This window comes from Haliotis rufescens, unplaced genomic scaffold (genome assembly GCF_023055435.1).
Source record: "Haliotis rufescens isolate VD_foot unplaced genomic scaffold, xgHalRufe1.0.p SCAF_9, whole genome shotgun sequence".
Taxonomy (NCBI): domain Eukaryota; kingdom Metazoa; phylum Mollusca; class Gastropoda; order Lepetellida; family Haliotidae; genus Haliotis; species Haliotis rufescens.
In genome coordinates, this window is record NW_025964383.1 from 4,601,088 (window position 1) to 4,623,361 (window position 22,274).

The window sequence follows — 22,274 nt, forward strand, 5'->3', positions numbered from 1 at the left end:
CACTAAGAAAGTTATCCAAAAACGGCTAACATAGTTTGATGTGTTATGTATGGAGACAATTCTCAGAAAGTTTGAAATCATTTCATGGAGTGGATTCAGAAGAGATAGTATATGAAGACAGGTACCCAAAAGACACTGTGAAAACCTTAATTTCAATTTTGCTGCCAAACCCGGTGACCAATGACCACAGTCAAAGAATATGAAATGGCAAGCACCTAAAGCAGCAGACACATGCAAAGTTTGAAAGTAATAGGCCAAGCGGTTGTAAAGCAATGGGGCAAAATGTGGCTTCAAAAATTACTTGTTTTTCAATTATCTACCCTTTGTCGTTGGGCCTACGGCCCTCGGAATTTTGTGGAAACTAGAACTCCACTGTCTTCATACACATACAAAATTTGAACGCAATCGAGCGACTGGTTACTTTGCTAGCCCTGGTACAAAAATCGGCGGAATAATGATAATAAATAAATATAGCTGCGGGCAGCGATGTCGGGCTCTATGATTTCTAGAAGCACTGAGTCATTCAGTTTCAGCCTACTTGAATCCACTTTATAATACAGTGCATAAGAGTATTGTATAATGTAATTAATAATTTGATATTTCACTGATTTCTTCTTTGATAGGCATTTAGAAGTTGGAGTACTAAGTAAGGATAAGAATTTATGGATGAACAACTTCTTTATTACAATTAAGAGTGACGTTTCGGTGTAGGTTCTATCACCATTATCAAGCAAGTGATATACGGAGTGTTGTTGACAAGTATTCAAGTGGATTCAGAGTCGTATGCTTTTAAAGACCTGTGTACCCAAAACACACTGTGAAAACCCTGAATCCAAAATGGCTGCCAAACCAGGTGGCCAATGGCCAAAGTTAAAGAACCAAAGATGTCAAGCACCTTAAGCAGCAGGCTAAGCACATTTAGAGTGTGAAAGTAATCGGAGTAGCGGTTTCAGAGGAAGGGGGCAAAATACATCTCATGCCAATAGTGAGTGAGTAAGTGAGTATGGTTTTACGCCGCTTTTAACAATATTCCAGCAATATCACGGTGGGGGACACCAGAAATGGGCTTCACACATTGTACTCATGTCAGGAATTGAACCCGGGTTTTCGGCGTGACGAGCAAAGGCTTTAACCACTAGGCTACCCGACCGCCCCTCATACCAATAAATCATTTAGTTCCAGTCAATTTGAATCCACTTTATAAATGCAGTGCACATTAGTATGCTAAAGTGTAATTTATCACTTGATATGTCATTAGTCCGTTTTGACAAAATTGGCGGGAGCCAGAGCATTCTTGGGTGTTCTGAACCAATTCCAGTCCTTGTTCATATTTGAATCCTCAAATGGATTCTTTGTACCAATGCCGTCAAATAAAGATGCCGCTACGTAATTGACGTGTACAAGGGTGTCCCAGGGCATAGAGCCCTAATAATAAATCGAACGATTACAATAGGACAATTTGATTACAAGAATATAATCTAATCCCACTCTACATACACATACAAAATTTGGTCGAAATCGGACCAGTAGTTTCCGAGTTACAAGTGTTCAAAGGTCTGCTATTTAGAGGTCTGCTGTACGGCAGCTTGTAGCAGGGTGACAGGCCGGGTGGCAGGGTGGCAGGGTGGCAGGGGGTCAAATAGTCCGGGAGCATAGCTCCCTTGTCCATTGAGCTACAGTCAAACAGATTAGTGTTCTGACTTTGCCAGGACCCCGGGTTTCTGTCGCTTTACTTAGATAAAGTGCTGAACCTGTTTCCGACTTCGTCCATGTTCGAATCCCCAATTGGTTTTGTTGTACCGATGCCGTCAAAAGTAAGGAAATGCTTGCGAGACATTGCCCCTGCGACATTGACGTGTACCAGAACGTCCCGGGATGTTCTACACCCATTTCACACGCCGTCCATGTTCGAATCCGCATATGGTTTGCTTGTACCAACGCCGTCAAATGCAAGGAACTGCTTGCTAGACATTACAACAAGTGTCCCAGTGAGTTTTTAACCCACGTTTGACTTCGACCATGTTGGAATCCTCAAATGGTTTGCTTGTACCAACGCCGTCAAATGTAAGGAACTGCTTGTGAGACATCACCACAACGAAATTACCGCTTGCAGAACATTGTCGCTACGAAATTGGCGTGTGCCGGGGTGTCAGAGGGCTACTTAACTCATTTCGACCTCGACCATGTTTGAATCCTTACATGGTTTACTTGTGCAACGCTGTCAAATGTAGGCACCGTTTGCAGGACATCACAACTCCGAAATTGAGTGTGCAAGAGTGAACCAAAGTGTTCTAAACCCATTTCGAATCTAGACCATGTTCAAATTCTCAAATGGTTTGTTTGTACCAACGTTGTAAAACAAATTAACTGCAGGCAGGTTGGACATCGCCGCAAGAAATTGGTCTGTTCTGGGGGTGTCAGTGGCACGCGTGGCCCAGCCGTAAAAAGTAAGGTACGCTAGCATTTGGCAAGACAAGCATGGGCTGCTGAAGACCAATTCTAACCCTCATCTTCAACGGTAGTCTACAGTCAAAGGGAGATAATCCTACCTAGATTTTACGAGGCTTCATTCTCTGTATTTTGAAATCAAAAATCAAATATTGCCACCAAGCAGTGTTACTTTTAGCATGCAACCTAGAACACAAAATGAAGTACATATGTGGAACTAACTTCATGCAAACTTTCAATAGTTTCTTTAACCTTTAGCCTGCTGAATTGTTTTCACACTTCTTAGCCCTGCCTGCTGGATTAATTTTAGCATATGGCACTGTAAAGAGGGTGGGTGATTTCAAACGGTCAGTGCTTCATTAAACATGGGCCAACTAAAGAAATATTTCGCACATTTATTCCTTTTAGAAAAATACACATTACTAAATAAAAATATCCTGATGTTTTCGATCATACCAAGGTTAAGACCAAAGCGAACACAAAATTTGTAACATTTCTTGAACTTACCTTAATTACGTGATTGAATGTTGAATGCGTTACATATTAGGAATGTATTTAAATCAATGAATCTGTGCAAACTGATTCCAGTAATCATATCTCCTTTATCTTAAATTTAACTGAGGCGAAATTCGATTTTTTTTTATCGCGAAACAACAGCACGATGGTAAATTATAAACCATTTCAGTAAATATATTACGCAAAGGTTAGACAAAATAAAAACGTTATTTTCGAGGTCATCAAGTCAATTGCTAAAAAGGAAATATTAGGCTTTTTACAACGTGTCATGTTATAAAATCTGGAGGATACAATAACTGACTCATAAATATTCACCAACCCTAATTTCAAATGTTTGGGTTGATTATTTTCGATATTAAAACACAAATCCCCTGTCGTAATTGCAAGCAGACGAACGAAAATCAAACATGGCGCGCTTCGTCCGACCTCATCATAAAATATTGCTATTTTTATAACAACAAAGTATACATTGCCTTCATATGTACACCTTAGGGAAAGTTGAAGATCTTCGCAATCGACGAGTGTTTCATTTGTAATGTTTAGTTTAATTTGACGAGAGTGACACGAAAATAGAAATCACAAAATCTGACAGCAGAAGTGCAAAGGTTACCGGATGTGAATGTCACAGACAGGGGTAGTCTGCTGATATCCTTTGTTGAGATAAAATAACAGTAAATGTTGACACATTTCGTCTGTCACAGCCAGAATAAACACATACCATTACATAGGCTTAGTAATAGCCACTCATAAGAAATAACAAGTGACTTTGACCATATAATTCACATAATAGCAATACCCATTTGACCTTGTATGCTCCCGTGACCTGGAAACGGTAGTAGATGTCAACGTGAAGCAGGCAAGTTTCTCAGTATCTTTCATTTGAAGTTTTGGTGGTTTAATAATCAGCCTTTTATTTTAAGTTGAATATAGATATGATTCATGTAACTGTGAGGTATGCTGGTGATTTTGTTACCATGATCATTGTGTCAAACGCAATAAGTTTACAGATTTCGTCGATCGGCAATGACCACCCTCCTCAGCAGGTGCGCGAAAATGGGCGTAACAAAAACAATATTTCAAAATAACATTCATGCTTTCCTGAATGTGATAAGATATTCGCATTTGCATGATCATATGTTAATAAAATACTCATTAAATATATTTCAGTTTCAGTTCCACATTATATAAGGGATATTTTAGTGTGTTTTATGAGTGTTGCTCTTATAATACTATGACTGAATTTAGAACAATTTCAGACAACAATTATAAATAAAATTGCACCATAAATTGTAATACCTCCCTGGTTGGAGGAAAGTACATGGGAAAACATCCTGCCTTATGTGTTTTTTCCTGAGTTCTTAGCAATTAAAAATTATGTATTTTTTGTTTGGTGTTTAACAAAGCACTCATCAATATTTCAGCTATATGAAGGTGGTCTATAAATAATAATAATAATAATGATAATAATGTATTTAGTTGGGCTACTTTCATAGCATACGCAGGTGTCTTGACAGTGATGCTAGTTTTGGGAGCATTAGAACAAGTATGTACCATATTTTACATCATCAATCAATGTTTCCATGAAACAATATCCATAAATAAATAAATAACAACGTTTTTCAACAAATATATATACATTTCATAGGCAAAATTTTTTTAAATTTTTTTTTTTTGCAAACAAAATATTCGTCAACAACCATAACAGTAAAGAGTAATATGAAATGATTAAGATTTTAACAGGACAAACATATGTGTAATCTTTTAATCATGGAGACCTGAGTAGCACGCTATTTTATAATTTACCAATGAATGGTACCTTTCGAAACATGGAACGGGACACATGTAAACATTGCAGCTCTTGCAAATGAAAACCGTCTGATGCCTTCTTGCAGATCTGTTTGAGCATACTACACAATCGTTGCACGACATCTTACCTTTTGGGGTCTTTTCCTGTGTCTTACCTGGGAAATGGCGAGCTGTAAGTCTGGCAGGACGCTCCAGGTTGGCTGCAGGACGCCAAGGTCTTCCACTTCCAAGTCGCTCGTGTCCCTCCAGGAACTTGGTGGAAATAACCAATCTAAAATTCTCAGAATTGACCCTCTTACCTGGGTGTGCAGCTTTGTAGATGACAAGTGCATTGTTGAAAGAGAGTTCCATGAGGTACAAAAATACCTTTTTCTACCACTTACAACACCTGTGGAGCACAACGTAATACTGCAGTTGCTTGTCTGCCAGGTCCACGCCTCCCATGTGCTGACTGTACAACTGAACTGCTTTTGGTTTTCTTACCTCCCTGAAGTAGTTTGGTGCAGACCTTGATATTACTCTTTTCAAAAAACAAGAACCATTGTGAACACTGGTCAAAAGATTTACTTTTCTTTTATCTGTCCATGTGATATACAGGAATTCATTATCACGAAATAAATGCGGATCATCACCAGCCTTGGGTCGGGCATCCTTGACAGGCTGTGGTACATCCAGTCGGTAGGCCCTCAGTGTTCCACAAGCACCTGTCTGGTTGTCAGATAATTCCTGGAAAAGAGTGGGAGAAGTGAAAAAATTGTCCATGTACACATGGTGACCCTTACCATACAGTGGTTGACACAATGATGTAACAACCTCATACATCAAACCATGCGGTCTCCCTCCCTCCTCTCTCCCTGTATAAACCTGCAAGTTCCACATGTACCCGGTCCTGCTGTCTGCCAGACCCCATGACTTGATCCCCCACTTATGTGGCTTATTTGGCATATATTGCAGCAAACCTGTTCGACCCTTGTATGCTATCATACTTTCATCAACAGATACCTCCCTGTCTGGTTGAAAGTGCCCCTGCCATCCTTAAACAAGAATTGTCATTAGAGGTCTTATTTTGAATAATTTGTCATGCCTTGGATCCTCTTTGGGGAAGTCTTTGGCATTGTCATTTAAATGAAAAAACATCATGATCTGTATAAACCTATCCCTGGACATGATGGCTTTGAACCCTTTACATTCGATTGGGTCACTTGACCAGTAGGATTCATAAGATGGCTTTTTTGACAGGCCCATCACCAACAAGATAGAAATGAAAGCCCTCATTTCGGAGGTGTCAACATTTTTCCAGTTATTCGCACGTGAATGTACTTTCAACGTGTCCATGTTATCAACCTTAAATTGCGCCGCATACCTGTTGGTTTCAGTGACAAGTAAAGCAAACACTTCATCACTGAAAAAAAGTGAGAAGGCATCAAACTCACTGACATTTTCACAAATATTTCTTGGCCCCGATCGATCAACAAAATCTCTTAGCCATGGTTTTTCGCTGGCTCCGACTGAGGGGGTCCTCTAAAATTTCTTCTTCGGCGTCTTCAATGTCCAAATTGTCCACTTCTTCCAAATTCACGTCATCGAACCCGAAAAAATCGTCATCCCCTCGCTGTCCGAATTTCCGAAAATTTCCCTAAAATCTTTGATCGCGGAAGCCATAATGTAACTTCAAATGTTTTTTGCCTTTGGGCGGAACGCAAAGTAATTCGAAAACTTTTGAAAATTCTATCAACCGTGACTACCCAGGTCAATTAGTAATAAACAAGTGATTATGTTTACAATAGATAATTACGTCATTTCCTTTTATTTTGGCGGGAAAAAAATTCCGGAACTTTCTCGAAGCCATCCATTTTAGCTCGGGGCGTGGCTGTCCGCTTTCAGCAGGTACGATAAAATTGCAAGTATGTCGATATATTTTGAATCTACATCATATTTTGTTATTGCATGCTTCAGTCATAAAGCTATTGCGTTCAGGTTTTGTGTTTTATCAGTTATTTTCATGTATCAGCTTGGCGATAAGCTTATTAGTGGTCATGTTTTCAACAAAACAAATCGCGAGTTATGTCACGCCCACACGTGTCATCTTCTCTCATCAACAGCTGGTCAATGCCGATGTTCGCGAAAGTTTTTCTCACGAAACCATTTACGAATTCATTAAATATTAGATTTTTAAAAAGACTGATAAATTTATGCATTTGAATTTAGAAACTTAAGTTACATATTAAAAATGTGAAGTTATGGTATTACGGCATCGCGGTGTAGGTAGAGTTGTTTGTTTACCACCGTTGCCATGATCGTGTCCGCTTTATCAAGTCGATGATGTGACGACCAAAGTTGTTTTTGTTTACATTTAATTAAATCTAAAGTTGCTAATTTTTAGAAATTAAGGTACTCCAGTGTTTTTAGTTCATGAAAGAACACACAATTGGGATCAAATTTAAAAGAAATACTACATCTAAAAGAAAATATCGGATGGCATGCCACTCAACGTGAAGCACCTGGAGTCAACAATGGCCGTTACGGATGGCTATGTGCCGAGAAAGTGGGTAGATACTTTTTTAACTCGCAGGATTTTCTTTTTGAGGTAAATAAGCTAATTAAGGTTGTGATATTTAGCAAGCTTAGCATTTATGCATATCATCCTTCATTTAATTGATATGCAAAGCCAACTTGGTATGCAGTTATTGCGAGTTTTATTTTGGGGTGTCGTTATGCTATTCGCTTGTCGAACTGGTTCGACAGTAGCAACACGGGTAGTGACAAACTCTGTCGAACTGGTTCGACAGTAGCATTGAGAGCTTTAAAGAACCTTACAAGATATGATCTGTAAAGTAAAATTTCGGTGAAACAAAATGATCAAAATCAAAATCAAATTTGGCTGCAACTATCAAAGATAGCCAATAACAGTTATCAAAGTATTGATTTGTTGTGTAAGGAGACAATTCTCAGAAAGTTTTGAAGCATTTCGTGCAGTGGATTCAGAGTTCTATGCTTTTAATGACATGTACCCCCAAAACACTGTGAAAACATTGACTTCAATATGGTTGCCAAACCACGTGTCCAATGGCCAAAGTCAAAGAACAAAAAATGTCAGGCACCTAAAGCAACAGACACATGCCAATTTTGAAAGTAATCGGACAAGTGGTTGGGGAGCAATAGGCCAACATAAATGTTCAAAAAATACTTGTTTTTTGGTTATCTGCCCTTGGTCTTTGGGCCTACGGTGTTGGAATTTTGTGGTATCTGCTTCAGGACATTGGGAATCTTTGTGCCAATTTTGAAGAAATTCTGAGCTGTAGTTCTTGAGTTATGATTGGAACAGAAAAGGCCGGAATAATAATAATAATAATAATAATAATAAAGAATAATAATAATAATAAATCGAACAATTACAATAGGTCTCTTGCCTTTCAGGCATAGAGCCCTAATAAATGGGCCGATTACAATAGGGCTTCCAGCCTTTCGGCTTGGAGCCCTAATAAATCGAACGATTACAATAGGGCTCTACAGCCTTTCGGCTTGGAGCCCTAATAACATAACAAAGGTGGAAACTTAACAAGGGAAGCCAAATGATAATTGTGCTGATATGTGATTAGAAATGGACAAATGAAATCCAACACTTAACTGTTCTCTTCCTTGTTTTTTATGTGTTTACATTCTTAACACATTTTACAGTGTGGTGACACATGTGGGGTCCCATGATGACATATACCACTGCTAGGTTATATGATAGGATATGTCAGTGGATACCCTGATTTGTGTCGAGTAAATATCTGCTTTTAATGCCAGGAATCAGGCGGACTGAATCACGCTTTTTGTACTGTTGTTTTTCTAAATAATCTCTCACCTGAGTGTAATCCAATTCTTAATCTCATAGGAACATCAGGCATATGACGTATGGTGAACTTTCCACACTGACTCAGGAGATCAAGCGCCATCGTACTGATTTCTCCAGCATGCCTGTTACCGTTCCTCACTGGCAGTCCACTTGATACCATGTAAGCATCTCCTATTGTTTCCACCTGAAGACCATAAACAATTTAGCTTGTCAGTGTTGACATGTATTCATGTTTTTGAGCTCACTTTTTCTGCCCATCGTCTTTTACATGAGCTATGACATTATCAAGTGTTTGTCAACACATTCCGCTCCATTAACTAATCGTGCTCATGACGTCGGGCAATTAAATTTTCATGTGAGTTAAAATTTAACGTTGCTTTGGCATTATATCAGACATATAGCGACAAGAGCAAGTTGATATATATCCAATGGGCGATCTTTTTGTTCCAAAGGGCAATAACTCTCCTTTTGAAATGATATAAGCGACGGTCCAACCTGTCGCTTCCGGTCTGGTTCCCGGATCTATGCGCGCTGCAACAACTAGTAACATGTAGAGACGGAGCCAAGCTGAAGAGTTACCCTGTTGCACCTTCGTTCAAGAACGGTCGTTTACAACTGAATATTTTTAACTGGCACATATTTGTAGTGATTATTAGTTTATAATATCAACATTTGTTGAGTCTTCAACTACAGGACGAATTGTCACTTTGGAAGATAGTGGGAAAAACGTCATGAAAAACGGTATATTGCCACGGTATTTTCTACGTCAGAAAACAGCGAAGCATTCTGTCAGTCTGGACTAACATATTGCATCGATGAAATAATGCAAACTCATTTTATTTATCAGCCTTTGTGTTATTTCCCACAACAATGAAAGAATTCAAATCTCAACAAATACTACCATGGGCTTCAATTTAATAAAATTAGTGATACGCCTACATTTGCAGCACACAGACATCTTTGACAGGCCTTTACCAATGATCTATATAGTAAGTATACATCCGTGCCTTAACAAATATTTTAAGAAGAAATAATGTTCAAAATAATAAAACAACTGATTTTAAACGATACTTTTTATATCAAAATTAAAGTTGCATCTGAATATTTAAATTTATATTATTTTTTAGAAATATGCCAAATGAAAATCTGCCATGCATCTATTAAGCATTCAGTTACTCAGTTGCAATATACATACCAGTCATCATACTTTGAAATAAGAGATTTACCCATATTATTCTGTCCCTTATAACATGTGTCCCACCATTAAGTGCTCTGAGTCATCACAGATATTAATTCATTTATCCATCATTTCTTACAGAATTCTGATACTCATGCTCTTAAAATAGAAGTAAATTACAGAGATTTGTCCCAACAAACAACAAATCATACAGACTACCTCACAAAATGTGTATGATGCATAAATAGATGTAAATCATAGTTTTATCTTCTTGTTTTAGTAACATTATATTTATTTTAATGCTGACAAATTATTTCCCATACAAATCCACACACTATCCTGCTGTATCTAGGTATCCTGATTTTCATTCAACAGTAATTCAAGACACCTGTAGTATAAAGTATATTTTGTAGATATTATTATCATATAGCAAATATGAATTTAGGAAGTTTATCATCAAATCTTCTGATGGTTAAATAAATGCAAATTGAACCCCACAATCATTCCATGTAAAAAATTGGATTTATTTATGTTATTTGTTTTGGCATATAACAGATTATACTTACATATCTTACAGTCAGTGTCTATAATCAGACCCAATATGTATATTGACTGAAAATTTCAGTCAATATGCATATTGACTGATTCACTCAGGCAAGGTATATATAATTTTCATTCATTTATTAATGCCTGAAAAATAGGACTGGATTTTAGACAGACTGTCTGAAAATGAATTAGACTGCATAATTTAATCTCCTCAATTTAATTTGGATCTATTTTGATCTTATGAAGATCAAATTAAGTAACTTATGTAAGAAATCAAAAATGTTTTCACAATGAATTGATTGATTTTCCAAACATGAAAGAATACCAGAGTCCTTTTTTTATGTTACTTATCTTTATTAGCATAATATTCAGTTCAGAAACAGATGACTGCTAAAAAGTCATCCATGTGTAATCAAATACTAGTACACATGCACAAGTATGCCAAGATATTAAATAAAATAAGAGTCATTGTGCAATGCAGATATCTGTTGGTGTGCAGAGAAAAAAGAATAACATTAATAATTTGTTCATGTTTGAATTTGAAACATCAGTTTAGAACAAGGAAACATAAAAAGCATGGCCTAACGAAGTTAAGAATCAGTTTTATTTGTGTTACAATCATATGATTATTGTCAATGCAAACTGGATGTAGACACTGCAATGTTAATACAATCAACATTATAGAGATTGAAAATTAGTATGAATATGTATTGTTTTATTTTTTTTATAAATTGTAGTTGGTACAAATACTCTTGAATATGTATTTTAACAAATATATAGGGTCCTCTGACTGAAAATTATTTTTTTTCTACCTTTTAAAATTTAAAAAAGGCCAAATATAACAAATATATCTTTCATTGATCATATTGAAATATAATCATGGTAGTATTTGGAAACAAACAGCTACCATTCATACATAAAATCCTTTCATACAACATGCACCAATTAACCCTTAAATATCAAAACAGATTTCAGTGATTTCCATTTCTTTTATTTTGAACATTGTATTATGATATCTGGTTGATAACATAATTTTACAGTGCCTGTTCTCTAACAATTTCTTGAAAACATTTCTCATTGCTCTCAATTATATATCTAACAAAAAGTTACATGTGTTGCTGTCAATATTCATAACATTGAGGCTACGGGCAACTTTACGTTGTATCAGACCTTCACATTTCGCGTACCGTTGTACATACTGAAATGCATGCATATGATGTAGCATGCTCGGCGATACTACAACATAGATATAGGAACGTATACAAAATCTACTTAATTTTTAAAAGTGTGATATTCATACATCAAGGGCAACACTTTCAGTACTGATTGCAAAACGTCAACAAAGCGACCTGGAATGAACGATCAGCTGATCTTACCGCATCGCTTCTAACGCCCATCTAGTGGTTAACTATACAATATAATCAGTCATGGTCATCCCTGATGTATCATTAAATCAGTGAACATTTATTTCCGGACATGGCAATAGATAAATCATCGTTTAGGCGAAAAGATATACTGTCCACACACAAGCGTGACCGTGGCCGACAGAGGTGAAGGTTATACTAGTTAACTGTCTATAGGCGTCATAGTAACATGTAGTGCTCGTATCGCGCATACCACATGCGCCATCAGTTTAAGGTTGGACTATCCGGGTCAGCGCACCTAGCGGGTTAGTGAAGGGAAGATAAATTGAAAAAGATCACCCATTGAATCATGAATACAAAGTTGTATTTAAAAACAAATTTGTCAAACATATTTTATCTTTACAATATTACTTGCAACAGTTTAAAACACGGGCTATTAGTGTCCAGCAACCAAATCTAGGCCACCTTACTGGGCATCCTGGGAACTTACGGTGCTTCCTGCAGATAGCCTAGCAGGATTTATGTCATCACTTTATCTACCAGTGGTTGTGCACAATACTAGCCAATATTAAAAAATGTTCCGCAGTGAGTTGGCTTAAAAACACTGGTTGATGATAGTTACATTGATTACAATGAGGTACTTTCATTGCATGAGCTACATGCCGCTCTTTAGCAAGCTCATGATACTGTAGCAGGGGATGATAATATCTATTACTGCTTATTGAAGCACTTGCCTTAACCACGTCTTGAGACACTTTTAGATATTATTGCCCAAATATGGACTTCCTCCTTCATGGCATAATGCCATTATAGTCCAGACCAAAATCTGTCTGGGATCATACAGATCCCATAAATTAACTTTAACCAGTTGCGTTTGCAAAACCATGGAACGAATAGTGATTAGTTTAGTACATTCTCACAATATTCAATGTGGTTTCCGGAAACATAATAGTACTACAGATTATTTAGTACGCTTAGAATCCTTTCTGAAAAAATGCTACTTGGCATTTTAAAGCATTTACATGATTTTGGCTTGAGAGGTCGTTTACCTTATTTTATATCACAGTTTGTAGCAGACAGGCAATTTCTAGTCCGAGTGGGTACAATCCTGTCTGACCATTATAATCAGGATCAGGGTGTCCTGCAAGGCAAGATTTTGTCTGTCGCTTTATTTAGTATTAAAGGGGCACTAATCTCTGGCTTCTTCTCGGCAGTCTGACACTAGCCGCTAGGGTTAACTAGCTGCCTTGAGTCAATTTGCTTGCTGATGCAACTGAGCGTGCCAAGAGACTGGGCTACCGTCTGCAATGACAGCCAAATGAACTTGGAGGCAATATTTGTTTCACACATCTTTTGAACACTGAATGGTTACCCGTGATCTATGAAGATTTCGACAAGGGCGCATGTTAATTCATTTCTTCAGCCTAAACAAACAGACAAAAAGAACGGCGGAAGCTCATCGGATGTTGTTATTTGGAAATACCCCTGATTGTTATAGTTTAATAATATAAAAAAGTATCCCTGGAGTGAAAGCATTTTCAGATTTCGGATTGCATGGATAATACCATTACTACTCCCTTGTTGTCATCCATGTTTTCTGGTATAACCCTACACTTGTGTATTTGTTGTCAGTCACTTGATGCTCAGTTAATTAATTTATTACAGGTATAATTAGTGGCAGCACCACTCAGATTACCGGATAAAGGTTCCCATTTGGCATTTCTTGTGTCTGGGGTAATTATTCAATCTAAATCCAGGTTTGAAGTGAGGTGAAATGTGTGTTATGTATTATGCATGTGGCAGCCCAGCAAGAGATGAATAATCAGTTGATTTACTTTTTTGTAAATCAACTGATCATTCCTAGCCATCAAAGGATCAACAAGAAATACGTTGATTGATTGACTGTTATTTTGCATAGTGGATATGTCAAAAGTAAGTGTTTACATGTGTAGGTTGATTGCTCATTGTTATCTTACTCTATGTATTTTTTTTAAGAACCGAGGACATTATGAAAATAGTTGTCACGTGGGCTTTCTCAGCTGACCTTTGAGACTTGACATCTATGTGAGACAACTGAAACAAACTAAGTGATCAGTTGAGAAACGAACACGGGTTATAATATCCTAAAACAATATTTTCAAATATTTGATTGTTACAGAGACATGTGACATTGAATAAGTTTTTTTGTATTGCTACACTGTTATCTGTAGCTTGTCTGGCATCAGACTACAGCTGTCTGAAGGTGTAACTCAATTGTCATCACATAGCACGCCCGTAGTTAGCTCACCCATCGGGGTAATTTAGTAGCATTTTATTTCGTCAATAAACAGTGTGCTGCAGGCTCAACAAGAATCCCCAATGAAGCCAAAACAATAAATATTTTATTAAACATTTGCCTTGTCCGAATCCGAGGAAATAAAATTAGGGTTGCATACTAGTTTCGTAAAATCTCCGTCCAAAACTTGATGATCCGGAAGTGGTGAGTCATGAGTTCTATACAACTTCCGCTTAAATGTAGGTAAGGGTAGCTGGTCATTATGTCTGAGCTTCAGTAGATTTTCAGACACCTGGTCTACCACTTTGACTGCATAACTCGACCAGAGCAATGTGTGGTGGGTGTGTTGAGATTATGTAAGAGCATGACATCCTCCATAATCCGGCATCTTAGGTGGTAAATTTTCTTTCATAGGAGGTTGGAGTACAGGCATAAGATGATATAACTCCTCAATGAGTTTCACAAAGCTGTATCCCTCTGTATAATCCCACTGGGGTGAAACGTCAGACTGATTAACCTCCTCATATAGCTCCGATTCCGCCTCTGAATGACTGTGAGTAGCTCCTTGGAGGGGTGGATGTTCATAATAGTCCATACACTCAATGTGTTCGCCGTGCAGTTCATCATCTGCTGGTGTCCAGGATTCCTGTATGTGATGACTGCCTGTGTATAACAGAGCCTGTACGGTAATCTTTGTCACGGTCGGTTGGCCGATCAGCTGGACAGTAGGTTGGACGGTCCCGTTTTGTCACTGAGGACGGTTTGGGTACCGTCTGTTGATGGCGACCATATGGTAGGCCAGTCGGCTGGACAGTCTGCTGGGTTACCGTGCGGTGACCGTACAGTGTCTTACCTGGGGAGTATGGCCTTGCAGTACACTGACAGGACACAAGCGAACGGTAGGGTAAAGCTTGAGAGCTTCTACCTGGCTGGTCGGACTAATGTTACATGCACATACAAATTCCAGATTGATCTCTATACATTAAGGGACAATCTAGTTTACGCTATGGCAGTTGTAAACCATTTGTAGAGAAGATACAAAAACAAGCTAGATTTTTAACAGTTCTACAGTCATTAGTGCAGCAGATAAATAGCTGTGTAATTACAAACAGATTTGTTATTGGTTGAGATCCATATCCATGAGGGAAAATATTGGTCTTACCTTATAGACATCATAGTTATCTATTGTGGCATCAAACATTGTGTAGAGATCATTTAGTAGGTCCACAACTTGCATAGGGGTGCTCATGGCTGAAATAGTGGTGAAACCTACAATGTCACTGAAGTAGATAGTTGTTTCTTCAAATGTCTCTGCTTCAACTGGACGTCCTAATTTTAAGCTTTCTGCTACAGTCCTGAAACAAAGTGTAAAACCAATATTATCTCAGTGTGAGTGGGGAAGCCATGTTAAACTGTGATCGTGAAATAATCTGGAACAAAGTTAAAACCTATTTCTCCGCACTTTATATTCATATCTGCAGAGATGCTTCCTTTAATAGTTTGTTGTATGCAGATTACAGCCGTCCTTCCAAGTCTCGCATGCATATGTTATGTGTTTGCTAACACCATGACATGATGAGTAAGTGAGTGAGTTAAAACTTAAAGTCACATCAGCAGTATTTCAGCCATATTGTGGTTTTCAAAGGTTGTACATCATAAATACATGTAAACTGAAAAACCCTGTCAACAATGGACAGTAAAATAACTAGATTTATCACAGATTGAAATTTAAAACTAGCTGGGAACCATAAAAATAAATCACTACGCAAAACAATACATGATAAAAACGGGCTATAGATCACCAGTAGCCAAAGTTAGGACATCATACTGGCGACCATGGGAGCTTACGATACTTCTGCTACCTGTGCGGTTCCCCAGCAGGATTTACACCATTCAACCGCAGGCGATTGTATGCAAATTTAACCAAAAATTAATATGACACATTCTATGTTTAAGAGGATTGTAGATATAGATATGCTTTGAATGACATGGACTTACAATATCCTATCTGGGGGACAATAATTTTACGCTACTTCAATCACTATTGAGGGCAGGGCCACTAACAATCTCAGTCAATAATTATATACTACCCACATATCATGGGATTTGTTGATTGCTGCTTTTGCAGCAGCAGCAGCCATTGTGTTACCACTGATACCAACAAGGCTGGGTGACCAACAGAAAATGATGTTGTAATGGCCAGTAGCAAGATTATTATATAATTCAACAATGTCGATTAAGAGTGGATTTATACATGACATATTTTTGGTAGCCTGAAGACACAAAACACAGTCTGAAAATATTATGAACTGCTAATGCTTCTATTTATTATGAATATGTCTAAGAACTGTTAAAATACCAATTGATTCTGATGTGAAAATTCAGCTGGCATGTGGTAACCTGGACGGGATGGTTCTGGATCCAATGATAGTAGCGCTAGCAACTGCGTCACCATCCTTGGATCCATCAGTATATTGGCATTTTTTATCCTTATTCCAAGACGGGGAATAAGAGATGATTTCTTTCGGTAAAGTTCCTCATAGAGGGGATGAAAAATGCAGTCGTATGCAGGATTAGATTTATTTGAAGATAATTTAGTGATATACTGTAAAGATAATGTTAATGTCAGAGTTGTAGTGATGGCTCGTAAGCCTCTATATATAGACTATTTATTGGAGATGTTCTGAAGGATCCTAGGAGTCTTAGTCCTTGATGATGAATAGAATCAAGTATTTTGAGATTACTTCTGCATGCTCACCCCTTAATGATAAACTGTAAGAAGTTTTGAACGGATGAGAGCCCCATAAAGTTGGAAGAGGGTATTTTGATTACTAAATAGTGTAACAGACAAGTACTACCTTGTGGGACACCCTGATCCTGATCATAATGACAGTTAAACATTTGGATATAAATTGAGGCAAGCACCCCTTAATCCAAAGTCATGTAAATCTTTTAAAATAACGTACTTCCATGTTGTGTCATATGCTTTTTCGAGATAAAAAAAAGATAGACACAGCATGTTTTTTATTTATAATTGCATTTTTCACAAATGATTCTATGAAACCACATTGTAATTCAATTATTGGTTTCTAAGAACCATATTAATCGATTATTGATCATGCATTCTATAGTTTTGCAAACGCAGCTGGTTAAGGAAATAGGTCGATTATTTGAGAGATCAGTATGATCCCTACCATGTTTCCGTATGGAAATAACTATGGCATCACGCCACGAAGAAAGAAATTAATCGGATGTCCATATGTAATCAAAAATCAGAAGAAGGATTTCTGAACATGGTTCAGGTTGTAGGTGCTTCAGGAGCTGATAGTGAATGTTATATCCTGAAGCAGTGTCATGAGCTTGCCCAAGAGCAGTATGGAGTTCATGTATTGAAAAAACTTCATTATAATCTTCCCTATTATTCGATTTAAAATTAATAGATTTCTTTTCTTGCTGCTTTGGATATTTGTGGAATTTAGGCATATAATTAGAAGAGAAAAAATGTTTCACCAGAGTTTCACCAAATTAATTTGCAATTTCATCTCTATTGTAAAGATGTTGGAGGCTGGAATTTGATCCCTTACCTTTTATTTTCTGAATCATGTTCCATACTTTAGACATGGGAGTGCATGGTTTTTTTTTTTTAGATGTAAGCTTGCCAAGACTGGCATTTATTTTGCTTGAAAGTATGTTGTGCTTTAGCATTTGAAATTTTGAAAGCGTTCAAATTATGGACCATAGGATGGCGATGAAAATAATGTTCAGTCTTTTTCCATGCCTTCCGAGCTTGTGTGCATTCATTCTTAAACCATGATGAAAGCAAACAAGCTTAGAAGGCACGGAAAAAGGCTGAACATAATTCATTATTATGAAACAATGGACCTGTGAAGATCCTAGGTAGAATAGGTCTTCAGAAACCCATGCTTGCCGTAAAAGGTGACTATGCTTGTTGTAAGAGGCAACTAATGGGACTGGATAGTCAGGCTTGCTGACTTGGTTGATGCATATCATCATATCCCAATTCTGTTGATCGATGCTCATAATGTCAATCACTGGATTGTCTGGTCAAGACTTGATTATTTACAGACCGCTGTCATATACCTGAAATATGGCTGAGTGTGGCGGTAAACAACAAACAAACAAACAAATACATGCATGAAACCATATGTGTGGAGTTGCAGAGGACTTTGGAATACATGCATCAGCTATTTTGATAAGTTCATCAGACAACAGTTGTACAGGGGCAGGAACATCAATACACAGCTCAGGTTTTAACTTGTTGGATGATAGTATTTCAAATAGAGGCCAGATGGCCAGTTTCATGGAGGAACGTGAAATGGAAGTATTGCTATTAGAAAATGGTCACTCACAGACAAGTCATCATTGACTGACCATTCAAACTTATTCAGCTGATTAGAGTCCGTAATGGACAAATCAAGGGAAGAGTAGATACCTGTACCAGGATTTAAACAAGTGTCGGAATTATCATTAAAAAGACACATATTGATGTTAGAAATAAAATCTTCCAGGACTTTCCCTTTACTGCTTGTATGCCCACTGCCCCGAAGGGGTTGTATCCATTCAAATCACCAATGATTATGCAGGGCTTGGGAAGCTGGTCGTACAGCACCTGGAAATCAGCATGCTGAAGAGTAGATGATGGAGGAACATAAAGAGAGCACCAAGTAACAATGTGCATGGTCACAAGGACAGCAACAGCCTGAAGAGTGGTATGGAGGGGAACAGGGCTATGATTGACGCCCTGTCTCACTAAGATTGAAGAACTGTCATAGCGACTGATAAACGACAACCATTATCTGAAGAACATTTGATTCCAAAGGCTAATTACCCTGTAGCCATGACATGTGACACGTTTCCATAAGTTAATTGTCATTATGTATTAGGCGCTCATCCCCGTTGTTAATCCTCACCAACATTTCATTGTATATTGACTGTCAGTCAACCTGGGCCTAGATTTTCAAAATGATCATAGCCCTAAAGTTATCGTAAATTTGTCGTAAGGAAATCGTAGGCTATCGTAGCATATTTTTGAAACTATCGTTGCCCTAAGATATCTTAAGATTGTCGTAAATCTAAGATAGCCCCATACCTGTCGTAAGTTTATTTTATCTTCATTCAAGACGGCGGCATACTTTTCCATAGATAATTTGACAAACCATTAGTCTGCTTTACGTTCAAACATTGACATTTCATTTTGTAAATCTGTGTGATTCAAATTGACACTTCGAAAACACGAAGAACGCATCAAGGATTTCACGTCAAAAATGTTCTTAATCGCGACAGCGATCCACATAATTGTGGAGTCGATAGCTTACAATATATTTCTATCCAAGTCTATGCTGAAGAAGTGTGAAACAACATACCTTTTCGATATTTTGGGAAGGATAAAAAAACGGAAGGTGTCGGCAGGCTACAGTAATGACTGTGACCTCATTGATAACTCAGGGGGAGCTAATCTTAGTTCAAACTCTAGTTGAGAGTGGTTTCCCTTTGTATTCGCCCGGGACACCGTCCTCAATATTACAGTTTTCATAAAGTGCAGAGTTCCACTGTTATATTTTCTGGATCACATTTGTGTTAATGCTTTAGTCTTTATTTTCGCATTTTACAAAGTTATATCAATCTACATATGTATAAAAAACCTTAAAGGTTTCGCATAAGTTTTTACATCTAAAATCGAGTGGGATGGGTGGTTTTAATAAATGAATTTTAACTATACAGTGTAGTATTTATTGACTTAACAAGGAAATACATGTGATCAAATACAATATCTAATATTTTTCTTGCAAAAGTAATTGTAATTTGTTTCGTTTTAAATTCAATACCTATGTTATCTATATCATCTTGAAAGACAAAAATTTGATAAAAAAAAATGAATGAAAACTGTCTGTTGAACAATTGCATTCTTTAAAAACATTGATTAACGGCATATAGATGTATTCAATTAAATATAACAATTTACTGAAATTTTGACAGCAAAAGTTAAGCACAGATTTTCGTATCGACAAATCAAATAAAAAATGGGTTCCCATGCTCGTTCTGGTTCTCGTCAAAATGTAGCATGGTTTGTAAATTCAAATATATGTTCGCAGAAAAAAAAGTTTATTGAATGAAATTTACTGATCAATATAAAATACACATTTTCAACACAATAATCTTTGCAATCAAAAAACCGGTTTTAAAATATTTTGGTGTTTTAATATTTAAGTCCACATCTTCCCATTTTATGTTTAAAAAATATATAGATATACTTGAGACCATTCAAACAATAAAATAGTCAGACAAGCCAAAGATCATTGAACTACATTCTGGAATAGATTTGACACATTACAAAGTATTTCGCTCCTTTGTCAGATTTAAATGAAATCAGACAAATCGGTTTATTTGCTCTACTTAATTTAAAAGGATAGAAAATGACTACATTATATGTATGTTTACTTTAACTTGTAGCGTGTTCCATGAGACAACATAACTTGACAATTCCAAAATTATCTCTCTTTGCGAACGAAAATTAGCGTAATTTTTAAATTTTGAAAAGAATTATGGATCTAGATAGATAAAAAATAATTTCATCATCTAAATACTTATAGCTTGATATTGTATTTAAGTCCTTGGTTAATTCGTGAAATATATTGGATACATAAATAACAAAACAAACTTAACAAGCTTAGATTGTCATAAAATCTTGCTTGTGGGTGCGCTGCTTCCTGAAAATTTTTGTTTTGAGTGTTTCCACGTATAATGTTGGTGTTAACACTAATATAAACTTGACTTTTGACATAAACACAAACATATACAGTAATCATCACTTAACATCAGACTTGAACACGCATGTTAAATGCTGAACACATATGCTGTTTGATCAAAGGTCTCGTCATTGTCATTTAGAATAACGTCCCTTACTTCCGTCCTTGACTTTGTACGCGATGTGTTTATATCATAAAGTTCTGTGCGGTCACGAAAGGACCATTTGAAAGGAAAATAGTGAAGTATCTCTTGGCACATTATTTCCATTCTAATAGCTAAAGTGTGGTAACACTATACTTATTGATTATAACATTTTTTGGCTTTGAAAAATGCTATTGCATGGCATGGCTTTTTGTGTTCAGTTAGTCATGGCATCTTTTATCATAAGAACAACACGTATACATGTAGGACATATGTAGGATTGTACAGAATTTCACTCAAATATGTGCGTGTTAAACAATGTGACCTGACAATGTGATCATGAATTCCGTGTCATTTATCTATGTTGTTGTTATTGTCAGCAGCTGGGAAATCCCCGTGACGTCATTGGGAAACACCCGCTTTTTCGATCTCTAACACAAATAAGTTCTCCGTCAGAGTTACGATAGGTATCGTAGCTCTGAATGATCTGCGACAGGTTTACGATAGTTTCGAAAATCTATCTTATCTTAACCTTAAGATATCTTATCTTTGAACGTAAGTTGTTAAGATTTATCTTAGCTAAGATCGTTTCGAAAATCTAGGCCCTGGGGCAGTGTTCATGAAAGAACTTAAGTTTGAAAAAAAACTTAAGTCTTGAAAAAAACTAAGTTTTTTACCTTTTCTGACTTAAGTTTTAAGATTTGACTTTAGTCATATTCCTGAAGCGACTTAGGCTTAAGTTTTACCAATTTCTGACTTAAATCTTAAGACTGGGTAGGGGTAGGCTTAACTACAAGGTGTTTGACTTAAGTCAGTAAACAAAATGGCTGCCGTACCGCTAGGTTGTCGTTCGTTTCATCAGAGAAGACAAAATCTTGTTGAATACAACGATGAGGAGTTGATACCGTTTAGATGGAAATGGCATTAGGTACGTAGCTAATTTAATAGCAGCTGACGTGGAGCCTGCAACCAACCGTAACCATGAACTTGACGAGATACAAAAGATGCTGATCACATTAAGGTACTTTGCAACGGGAAAATTTCAGTTGTGTAATGCAGATGATCAAGGTGTCACCCAGCCCACCATTTCCAGAGTTGTAAATCAGTGCATCACCAGTTTGTCATCTGACAGGATTGTGAAACAGTTTGTCCGCTTCCCCCTGCAACTCAGGGACATTAGGCGTCACCAAACCAACTTTTATCACATTGTGAACTTTCCTGGAGTTGTCGGGTTGATTGATGGAAGCCACGTACAAATCCAGGCACCACCAGTTAACGAAAATGAATACGTAAACTGACATTATTATCACGTACAGTATAAATACGCAGATTGCTTTTGACAGCGACGACAGAGCCATTGACGTTGTTGCTCGGTGGCCGGGATGACACACG

The 22,274-nt window shown here is 37.2% G+C and overlaps 1 protein-coding gene across 1 annotated transcript in view; it reads right to left on the bottom strand.

Moving 5' to 3' along the window:
• Positions 1-22,274, bottom strand: part of LOC124151459 (retinal guanylyl cyclase 2-like) — a 596,567-nt gene that overhangs the window by 241,295 nt on the left and 332,998 nt on the right. Inside the window, exons 13-14 of the mRNA XM_046523944.2 lie at positions 15,136-15,328; positions 8,621-8,795 (exon numbers count right to left, since the gene is read on the bottom strand). Of these exons, the coding sequence (XP_046379900.2) occupies positions 8,621-8,795; positions 15,136-15,328 (368 nt within the window). The remainder of the gene's footprint in view (positions 1-8,620; positions 8,796-15,135; positions 15,329-22,274) is intronic.